The sequence below is a fragment of the Macrobrachium rosenbergii genome, chromosome 5 (genome assembly GCF_040412425.1).
Source record: "Macrobrachium rosenbergii isolate ZJJX-2024 chromosome 5, ASM4041242v1, whole genome shotgun sequence".
Lineage (NCBI taxonomy): Eukaryota > Metazoa > Arthropoda > Malacostraca > Decapoda > Palaemonidae > Macrobrachium > Macrobrachium rosenbergii.
The window spans coordinates 54,041,494-54,053,993 of record NC_089745.1 but is presented as its reverse complement, the minus strand read 5'-3'; the positions used below and the strand labels follow the sequence as shown (position 1 = coordinate 54,053,993).

General features: G+C 35.6%; 1 protein-coding gene across 10 annotated transcripts in view; it reads right to left on the bottom strand.

The window, feature by feature from the left end:
• LOC136838804 (solute carrier family 41 member 1-like) overlaps positions 1-12,500 on the bottom strand; it is a 177,244-nt gene that overhangs the window by 91,827 nt on the left and 72,917 nt on the right. For all 10 annotated transcript variants that reach the window (XM_067104388.1, XM_067104386.1, XM_067104390.1 and 7 more), the window contains exon 2: positions 11,498-11,777. In XM_067104388.1, the coding sequence (XP_066960489.1) occupies positions 11,498-11,758 (261 nt within the window). In that variant the 5' untranslated portion in view covers positions 11,759-11,777. The remainder of the gene's footprint in view (positions 1-11,497; positions 11,778-12,500) is intronic.

The window sequence follows — 12,500 nt, the reverse complement described above, 5'->3', positions numbered from 1 at the left end:
TAAAAAATCGGCAAATGGCACCTGTAAGATGAACAATAAGGAGCGAATTCAGAACACGCAGGCACTAGTTTACGCCAGATCTGCCGACTGAAAGCACGGACGTATCGGAGGAAAAAGGGTAAGCGCAATCAGCCGAGTCTGTAAACATCAAACGAACACGAAGGGTTTCCTACTGTTCGAAAAAGGGACATAAAAGCACACAAGCAAAACACCCAGAGCCAAGGAAAAACTGTCAACAAGCAAACGACCGTCCTCCAGCTTCTTGACCGCGTTAACCACAACCAGTTTATAGATGAGGAGACACAGCTTTATGTAAATTACACTCAAAATTATTACCATCATCCTTATAATATATAATATACATACATGTATAATATATATACATATAGTGACTAATAATTTACCTGCTACATAATGAGTAAAAAAAAAAAAAAAGAAAATAACAAATAAGTAACAATGAAAGAAAGGTACGAAGAAAATTTAGACATATAACGTAATATATCGGCACCAGCCATCAATACTGACAGGGTCAGATTCCAATGCTCTGTGAAGCAAGTAACACGCACTATTTCTTGAGGTGCGGGCACTAATGGCGCTGATGGAAGTTCCGTATTGAAATAAAACTTAGGAATGGAAGGAAATGGAATATAAAATTTTGGCCAAAGGCCGAGCGCTGGGACCTCTGAGGTCACTCAACGCTGATAGGGAAATTGACAATAAGAAGGTCTGAAAGGTGTAACAGGAGGAAAACCTCGTAGCTGCACTATGAAACAACTGATAAGAGAGGGTGGAGAGTAAGATGAGTAAGATGGAAGAAAGAGAATATGAACGGAGGTACAGTAAAAGGACTGAAAGAGGTTGCAGCTAGGGGTCGAAGGGACGCTGCAAAGACCGCTGAAACGGAAATTGACAGTAAGAAGGTCTGAAAGGCGTAACAGGAGGAAATCCTCACAGTTGCACTATGAATCAATTGTTAGGAGAGGGTGGAAGGGAAGATGGAAGAAAGTGAATATGAACGGAGGTACAGTAAAATGGAATGAAAGGGGTTGCAGCTAGGGGCCGAAGGGACACTGCAAAGAACCTTAAGTAATGCCTACAGTGCACCGCATGAGGTGTACTGACGGCGCTATCCCCCCAAGGGGTGAATAATGCCTACAGTGCACCACATGAGGTGTACTGACGGCGCCACCCCCTAAGGGATAAGTAATGCCTACAGTGAACCGCATGAGGTGTACTGACGGCGCTGTCCCCCCAAGGGATAAGTAATGCCTACAGTGCACCGCATTAGGTGTACTGACGGCGCTATCCCCCCAAGGGATAAGTAATGCCTACAGTGCACCACATGAGGTGTACTGGCGGCGCTACCCCCCCAAAGGGGTAAGTAATGCCTACAGTGCACCACATGAGGTGTACTGGCGGCGCTACCCCCCCAAAGGGGTAAGTAATGCCTACAGTGCAGAAATAAAATTTAGGAAAGATGGTCAAACAGGATATCTTCCCGGTGTGATCTAAAATAATAAATCATAATCATTATTGTTTGGAAAAGGAAACCAGCATTACAAGCAATCTTGTCTGAGAGAAAAGAAACTCCCATCCAGATGGCTGATGACATCCAGAATAAAAAAAAAAAAACCTGAAACGTGTCAAATATTCAGAACGGTAACCCCAGTTACCCAGCCAAATCATGGAGTGGGAACAAACGAGGTGGCACGCTATCAATACATCCTATTTTTGACAGGCTTTTACGTAAGCTAGCAGCAAATTCCTTATGCAATTGGGGTAACAACCACCTACAGCAAGAGCAGCCTCATCTGCATACGAAGCGAAATATTTCCTACACCAACATCCATGACGTCATCATATGTCACTAATCGAGATTCATAACAGCAACGGTTCCACAACACTACCCTGTGGAGCACCAGGCATGATAGGTCTGGCTCATACGACACGAGAAATGTTTGAGCTTACTGAAATAACAACTACAACAACTTCGTTTCCTGTGATCAGCCAAATACAAAAACAGCACTGAAATCATTCTGAACAGGTCTGGACTTCATAACCACTGTTTTGGCTGTTTTGGACATTACTTATAAGATCTAAAAGGACACCACAAGTAACTAGCAATATCTTGTGGACAAACAAACAGACTATCAAGAAGCAAGTGTCTTAATTAAAGCAAGATACTTGATGGATATGAAAGCAATGAAATGTGGGGGCTGGGTTAAAACTGCTGCACTCAGTAACACTGAAAAAATCTGGAATATGCACCATGATGCACCGCTCACGCATCTGGGCAAAGGCAATTTAGGTAACGAAAACGTTGAAATGTGCAGTTTGGAAAATACCTTTTTAAGTTCAACTGAGTGCAATTTCGTCTTCTCGTGTTGAACTTGCCCTGTTCATTACGGAGGGAACGTCTTCAGGATTCAATAAAAAACCTAGGCTAATCATTAGTCCGGGCTGATGGTTTTCCGTATATGCTACTCAAATGAATACAAAAACTGTCTTACGCACTTGTTCTCTAGAGGAATTTGTAGTGTTACCTTTCCTACAAACTAACATAATACACTTAGCTATCTACGTTTTCTGTGGTGTAACTATATATATATATATATATATATATATATATATATATATATATATATATATATATATATATATATATATATATATATATATATATATATATATATATATATATATATATACATATATATATATTATATATATGTATATATATATATACACAAGATATATACATAACGTCATTGGTCGAAAGAGGCATGGGGCGCTGAGCACAAGCCAGAATTAGCGGGGGGCACGTCGCCAACCAGCCACTTCACATGAAGCCATATGCCAAGGTATCAAACACGATTTCAATCACGTGATGCGTTCATATAGCAATGGAGGCTTTCCAAGAAATATTATATACTCCTTTAAACTATATGATTCACTTTTATCAGTACTGAGAATGAATCGACTGCTATTTCTATAAGAAAGAATTCACTTTTATCAGTAATGATAATGAATCGACTGCTGTTTCTATAAGAAAGAATTTAAAATACATTTTAATATAAATACATAGAACAACACAATAATACTACAGTAATTAAGAGAAGGATCTGTTACCATTTTGTATGCATCAGATAGTAAGTTATTTACATAGAGACTTCCTCAAAAAAAGCTGATATGCACTAAAATAAAAACCCCATAGCAACAAGAATATCTCCGTTTCTGTGTCAAGAGAGAGAGAGAGAGAGAGAGAGAGAGAGAGAGAGAGAGAGAGAGAGAGAGAGAGAGAGAGAGAGAGAGCATTAAAAATCACATAAAAACGAGAGAAAGGAAGGGCTCCCGGCCGAGTATACGTTACCCAGCAAACTGCACTCTTTTCCTAGCCTTTACCAAGAATCTTCGACCATAAAGGAATCCATGTGAATTGTCTCCCTGCCAAGCTCGCGCAATATATCTTGGGATATAGGTGCTTGTGACTACAACGAAAACAGGTAGATTTTCCACTTGAAAACTCGACATCAGCGTCTTAATACATCATGATGAGCATAAGCATTAGTCACCAAATTGCAATCATTATCAGGCAATGAATCAGGAGATGCGTGAATTACGTTGGTATCAGTTATTATTATAAAGTAATTACCACGAAGAAATCATTCACACTGGCTGGGCAAAATAGTGATCTGTAAGTGTGCATATCTATCTATCTATCTATCTATCTATCTATCTATCTATCTATCTATATATATATATATATATATATATATATATATATATATATATATATATATACCGTTTCCTCGATGAGAAGGTGGCTCTATAGGAAAAACAACAAAGCAAGTAGTCAACACAATCTTACTCTCACCAGTAAACTGTGGGTAAAACCATTTACAGTAGAATTCCTCAACTTCCTATCCCGTACACACCTACACAAATTCTCGTAAACAGCACATCGAACCTCTCCACCTAATGCGCCTTTCGCCTCCTTGCAAACTTTCGTGCTTCCTGTTTCACACCATCTATCCAGCACTTTCTTGGTCTTCCTTTCTTCTCTCCTTGTAACAAACGAAAAAAGGCACATCATTCATTTATGCATAGTTCTTAACTCTCATCTTCCATTCATTTCAAATGACCATATCGTTTGAAAATACTCTCATCCATCCCTGACCCTAAAACTTTTTTAAGCTCTTCTATGCATCTCCACATTTCTCTTGCTTTCAGTTTTCCTGGTGCCAGGTATAGCATACAACCAATTCATCTCCACGGCTTCTGTGAAGACGAGCTGTTTCAACAATCCCAGGAAGTCTCGTCCCAGTGTTTGGCACACTCCCTAATACCTTCCTTACTTAGACTACTCTCAAACACCTATACGAATCAATTCTTCGATTTCTTTACCGTCCATACAGGCTACCATTCTTTTCTGTATCCTCCTGGTTCCCTTTTAGCATCATAACCTTACTCTCGCCCACATTCACTCGCAACATTCTCCTCCTTTTTAAATTTGCAATTTCTTTCACAAGCTTCTGCAGTTTCTCTTCACTATCCCCAATCGATTCTGTATTATCTGCAAACATGTCAATATGCACTTCATTCACGACTCAATTTCTTATCCCACAACTTTACACCAACTTTGTTTTCGTCCTCTGATGTCTTCCTTCACTTTCTCTACGATGATATTTAGTAGCCAAAAAAACATAACTCTAGCTTTGTCTCAATCCCATCAGTCTCCTTCCCATCTATGCATTCTAGCACATGCTTTACTTCCATCACAAAAGCCTGTAATCACTCTCAGCAAGTTATTTTCTAGACTACAAGGCCTCACTGCTTTCCATATAGCCTACAGAGCAATATTATCTTTAGCTTTTTCATTTTTTCAATGTCCATGTTTGCAACGTACAGCATATATACATTATATATATATATATATATATATATATATATATATATATATATATATATATATATATAATATATATATATATATAAAAGCACAAACAAATACAGTACAATACACATGCATACGTATATTAAGTGCACTACAAAATGTCTAAGTGCATTATTAGGCGGTCTGTATACGAGTATATCTAAACAGATGAACCATTTCATATTTGAACCAATCAAATTCTCAATTGATGTTCATTGGTGGCTATCAAGTGTTCTTGCCGATGATTAATGGTAATAAGCAGATCACGTCGTATAGCAGTATTAACACATTACGCCTCAGGCATTATGTTTGACGAAATACAGTGCTTTAATTGCCCTTTTTTGAAACAAGGAAGCAAAGAAAGTATGTGAAATCCCAATCATTCTGTTATATATATGTACACATGTTCTGTATACTGATAACGTAGATACGACGAGTGGCCAATTAATTCACAATAAAAATATTCGAGATGTAAATGACTGAAATGGAGCTAAGATTCTTGCAAAAATATGAATTAAAAAGAGCTTTTTAAAGGGCTTCCTATCGAAAAAAAAAAGGTCACAAAAGAGCAAAGAGCAGCCAATAAAGTACCCGATCATTCCTAAGTCGGAAGTTACTTTTGGAAGGCTTCAATGACTTTTACCACTACTGCTCTGCTCTGAGAGCTATGTCGGTAAGATTTCCATCCTTTCTTGCCAATTTTTTTGCATTCACTTTCGGTCTTCCTCGTATCACAAGAGTACATACGCTACTAAGCATCATCTTTCTCTAAATAAGCCTACTCCCTTATAGGAAAAACATGTTAAGTCACTGTTACAATTCTCTGAATTGTGGATCATCATCAAAGACGAATCCCTCGTTCGGAAAACCTCACACCATTCGACAATTCGTACACACATCAAGAAGTCGCATGAACAGCTAGTTGCACCCCAAGTAATGAATTGCACACTATATTTACAGGCGAACAAGGTGAGATCTATACATATTCTATACATGGTAAATAATTCAAACTTACACCAACTGTAATGTCAACGACAACCCGCAATACAGTGACGGAATAAGCGTAAATATAGAAGACTAACTTGGCTCTTTTCAACTCTATCTATCTAACAATATTATACTCTTCAGTAATGTCACCGAGGCAAAAAAAAAAAAAAAAAAAAAAAAAAAAAAAAAAAAAACGCACACACACACCTTGATAACCTGATAATTCTGAGGACATGACTTGTAGAGCCATTCTATTTTTAAATGGTTTATATGGCGGGCAAAGCATCCGGATAGAACTGGATGACACACTTACGCAGACAACGCACCCCGCTCGCTCTTTTCAGCACTTGCATTTACTCCTTCATGCTTTATGCGTGAGACTTTCCATCCACAGATTCACTGTTGTATTCAAGCGCACAGTTATCCAGTGAGTGTTCTCATGTAATATACAGCTCTCTTCCCCAATAGGCAAGGGAAAGTCTTCACCCCCTCTGACTTTCGCTCTTCTCTTTCGTCCTCTTACTCGTAAATGCACACAACTATTCAACTTGCAATTTCAACCTTCAAATATTCTAGTATCAATAAAAGAGGAATTTGTCCATATTTAGAAACCTAACTACACTGGCATGTCGGGTAGTAAAAAGTTGCCTTTCAAGCCGCTATCAACATTGTGTACATCCATGATTGCAAATCCATTGCTAAATTATCTACAAACATTTGCCTGAATATGTTAAACAAATAAAAGTGGGCCCAAAAAAATTCCCATTCGACTAATTGGCACAAGGAATGAGGGAAAAACAATCGGTCTCACGTGGCGTATGGGGCAGAGTACCGGGACAGAGTACGACAAAAAAAAAGTTATGGAAGAAAGGGCAAAATGAGGCTTCGAATGCATCGAGGAAATTATACTTCCAAATGAAAACCTGATTCAACTGCAATACGCCAATGAACGCAGTAAATCAGCCCTTGTTGGGACGTGATCACACCACCAACCTCATAGCTGCTCTCAACATTCTGTAACATCCTATATCGAGTTGCACAGCAAATTTCCAACATCCTAAGCTCTCACAAGACTCTGCTCCTACCCTTATTAGTCCTCTCTTGTTCTTTTTGAGAATAACCCCACTCTAAGGACAATTCTCATCCTATACTTACGAAAAAGTATTAAAATACATATCGTTTATCTTCTGTTAACGTTCGAATTAAGAATCATATCTCAACCCCGGACCTCAAGGAATGTACGAGTCGGACTCGAATCCTAAATATACATACTTTTTATTATATCATGCCCCTATAAAAAGCGCTATGAAAGCGATTCTTAAAAGATTAGATGGCGCACAACATGAGCAGAGATACTGATAAAGCAGTAGCAATTATATATATATATATATATATATATATATATATATATATATATATATATATATATATGTATATTGTATATATAATTATATATGTATATAATATATATAATATATATATATATATATATATATATATATATATATATATATATATATATATATATATATATATATATATATACTGTCTATGTATGTATATAATGATGATGTATGTAGGTACGTGTTCAGCCAGTTGCCCAAGTATTCTCTCTCATCTCTTTTTTAAGCTCACTGTCTAGACTTAGAGTTCTTAGCGCGCTCTACTTTGTGCCTTTCATCTCCCCTGAAATCTGTCTACAGTCCATTTTTCTTCTGATAATTCTTTATTGTATATATCAAGTCTCATCCAATATCCGCGATTTTCGTCTTCTTACTCCCCCCAAAAATCCAGGTATATACTTCTTTTCCAGCAGGATGATAGACATTCTTGATGTCAAGCCTGTCATTACTGGTTGATTGCTCCCCCTCAGATATAGCTCCTATAAATGCAAATCTGTCCCGACATTCTAAAAGCCTTTCGATGTTCATCTTCAAGAAGTTTTACTGCCTTGTACCTAGAAACTCTATGTCCTTCAATTTCAGTGCGGAAATCATAAGTTGGTGCTCGCTGCCAACTTCTGCTCCTCCGCATCTCCTAACATTCCTGGGCGTTCTTCTTCTCTTTCGGTTATGACAACTATGTGAGCTACTTGGTTGCTACGACGGCAATCTGGAGAAGTCCACGTATAATTAAAGATGTCGTTTTGTTGGAAAAAAGTACCTCCGATCAGCAAATTATTTAGAGCACAAAGGATAATAAATTTCACCCTATTTTCGTTTGCAGTCTCCCTCACTTTCGCATTCATAGTACAAACAATTTTGTATCTCTTTCCTGTACTTCATCTGTAACATTTTGAAGTTCTATATGAAATTCATCTTTTACTTCGAAATCATCCGTGAGAGCATAGAGCACTAAAACACTCATAATGCATTGTTTCGATTCATATTGCTCATTCCTCTCCAGCGAAGTCATTGCCTTTTCAGCATTTGGTTTTAAAATCATTCCTATTCTTTCTCTACCAATTCCACGAATTCTTCATGGTTAAATATGCATGTTACTCTGATCCTATCTCTCTTTTCCCATTCTTTTGCGTCGTAATTTAAAACAGCTGAGACGTTCAGTCCATATCTCTTGCATTCACTTTCTACCTGTTTCAACAACTTCTAACCTACCAAGTTGATTCATGGTTCTTACGATCCAATATATATATATATATATATATATATATATATATATATATATATATATATATATATATATATATATATATATATATATATACATTTTTTTTATCACACCGTAATTTATATTTTTTTATCAATCATTTATATACTACAAATGTCGCAATATCAAATCCACGCTACCTCGGGAAGCAGTGCCCGTCCATTTATCACTTATAAATTCCCCTTCGGTGATAATTCCCCATCGGGGATATTCCCGAGGTAGCGTGGATTTGATATTAAGCGACATTTGTAGCTTCATGGATATATATATATATATATATATATATATATATATATATATATATATATACATACATACATACATACATACATACATACATACATACATACATACATACATACATACATACATACATTATATATATATATGTGTGTATGTGCACACATATATTTAGATATATACATGTATGAATGTACGCATATATAATAAATATGTGTGCATACATATAAATACATATATGTATAAACATATATATATATACAAAATATATAAACATATATACACATATGCATACATACATACATACATTATATATATATATATATATATATATATATATATATATATATATTTATATATATATATATATATATATTATATATTACATATTATATATTATATCTTATATACGTATCGCCAACCACAAAGGAACACTCCACGCAGCGGGCGGACAATAACAGCCTATGACACAAAGCAAATCCGTCCATGCATGGGCGTCTGCCATCAATCATGCACAAGCAGAGAGGATGTAACATCTGAATGACAACGGCGGGGGATCTATTCAAAGACCTACATTCCCCAAAGGGGACCAACACCCTTTTGGGGAATGTGATCTCTGAGCACCGTGACGACAAGAGATGAAAATGGAGTTCTCAATGTGGCTGTTACGACAGTTTCATTAATCTTTGACGGTTGGTCCTGCGCATGACTGAAAGAAGCAGCGATCAAGGGTATCGAAATGTTCATCTTGACATAATAATAATAATAATAATAATAATAATAATAATAATAATAATAATAATAATAATAATAATAATAATAATAATGGAGAAATAGATTCACAGTTATGTATAGGTAAAAATACATTTAAAAATAAATGTATCCAGAGAACTTTCGGGAATATTTTCAATTGAAAAGGGGAACCGAACAGAGGGTACCGACACGATTATCTTGACATCATCAACATCATCACAATAATAATAATAATAATAATAATAATAATAATAATAATAATAATAATAATAATAATAATAATAATAATAATAATAATAATAACAATAACGGAAAGACAAATCCACAGTTATGCACGGGTACAAACATATTTAAAAATAAATATATACAGAGAACTCTCGGGAATATTTTCACTTGAAAAGAGGAATCGAACAGAGGGTACCGACACGAACATCTTGAAATAATAATAATAATAATAATAATAATAATAATAATAATAATAATAATAATAATAATAATAATAATAATAATAATAATGGGGAAACAAATCCACAGTTGTGTTTGGGTACAAATATATTTAAAAATAAATGTATCCAGAGAGCTTTCAGGAATATTTTCGATGGAAAAGAGGAATCGAACAGAGTCCCGAAAGCTCTCTGTTTACGTTTGTTTTTAAATATATTTGTACCCATACATAACTGTAGATTTGTCTCTCCATTTCAAAACTCATGCTACTGTAAGTATTTTAATAATAATAATAATAATAATAATAATAATAATAATAATAATAATAATAATAATAATAATAACGAAACAAGACGACCCGGTAACGAGGCTATAATATTAAGATTTAAAAGCCACAGTAGTGTTAAAAATATGTCGTTTTTAACTTTGTACATAAATATTTTCAATACTACTGTGGCTTTAATTCTCAATAATAATAATAATAATAATAATAATAATAATAATAATAATAATAATAATAATAATTATATAGTATTCATTGACTGTCCATCCCTCGAGTCTCATTCATGCTTCTCTGTTGCCTAAATAATTCCTTTCTGAACAACACATAATATTGATGTGTTTCTCGGACAACAAGACACAACACAACGACACGCTCAGTAATAAATATTTACGGAGAGACATCACTTCGGAGTGAATGAATGCACGGGTTCTCAATGTGACACAATGGTGCTCCTTTGGACGAGAGAGAGAGAGAGAGAGAGAGAGAGAGAGAGAGAGAGAGAGAGAGAGAGAGAGAGAGAGAGAGAGAGAGAGAGAGGTGGTAGTAATCTAAATATATGTAAACTTCACCTCTCACCAATTACGATGATCATATCAAAACTAAAGCTGAATTACTCTGAGGATCATAGGATACAATAGGAAAAGATTATTGTCGAGGTATTCAGCCCCCAAAATTTTTGTATAAAATAAACCAGAATGAAATTAGATGAGACAGACGATTAATAGTTAAATATATATATGAAAAAATATGCATGAAATAAAATAAAAATAAATCATTAACAAAAGACAATGCCGTACCATGATTTTCCTCTTTAAAAACGTACAAAATCTAAGGTGTCTCCACACCAATGTTAAAAAATTTCTTAATTTAAACGAGCTGTCGTCAAAAGTATATTATATATATAAAAAGGAAGACAACGAACTTTGTATCTATTTCAAAACCCATCAACCATATTTCTTGGCAACTTAAATGTTTTAAATCAAATAATGTATTTTCAAGCTTTTCCCAGCTTGAGACATTGTGGATGTGAACCCAATCAGATCAACATTTACCCGCATTTTCTCATTCACACTTTCATTCCGTTTCCTCCGGTTTCATTTGAAAGTTACTTACCTTTTCTTCTCTCTCTCTCTCTCTCTCTCTCTCTCTCTCTCTCTCTCTCTCTCTCTCTCTCTTCGTAATATACTCACCTTCCTGTGTTTCTTCTTGTCATCAGCCTCCTTGGCCTCTCCTTCCACGAGGTTAGTCAACTCGATGGCATCATCCTCATCCGAGGATATGTAAGGCACCATCTTGCCCTTGCGTCGACGGACTTTGCCCGGGGCGTTTTCCCCTTCCTGCGTTAGGACTCTGCCCTTAGCACGAGAACCCCCTCCTCCAGGACTCCCACCAGAATCGCCGCTAGAAGCACCACTCCGACTCGAGGGATCATGCTTCTTCCGACCGCCCATTACGAACTGATCTTTGTACCTGGAAGGGAGAGACAATCAAATGGTTTTCATTTTGAAGTCTGTGATCACAAACAATAATTGTAATGTAGATACATTTAAAAATAAAATGTACGTACATAAAGGTTTTTAAACAATACCTTCAGACTTTGAGCATCAACATTTACGTTTTTCAACTTGTAATTCAGTTCGTTTTTATTTTATATTTAAATAAAAATTTTCAAACGATACCAGGCTTAACGTTACTTGCTTATCTACGATCACGATTTCACGCCATGAGAACCGTTCAACAAGAATAAGAGTTGAAGTGATAGCGTAAATAGACTACAACTGAGAAAAAAATAAGATAAAAACTTGATTTAATAACTGTTACCAACATTCAAGGAGCCTCTTAAATTAATCTTTCCAATCTATCAACTCTACTTCACACCAAGACCTTTGAATAAGTACAGAACCGGAATCGACATGAATATGTACAAAAGGATCGGAATCTTTTCTTATCTCTTATCAGTGGACGATGAAGATAATGCTAAGTTGTCATTATCAGATACTGAAAATGCACGCGGATGAATGATGAAATTATAATATTAATTATAATAAAAATTTACGCTGCACAGCTGATGCAATTCTTCCACTTCAGAAAGATAAAACGAACGATGAACATTAAGAAAAATAAATGTTTCGCAAATGGAAACACGGTGTGTATGTGTGTAACAATAAATAATACATACATACACATACAGCA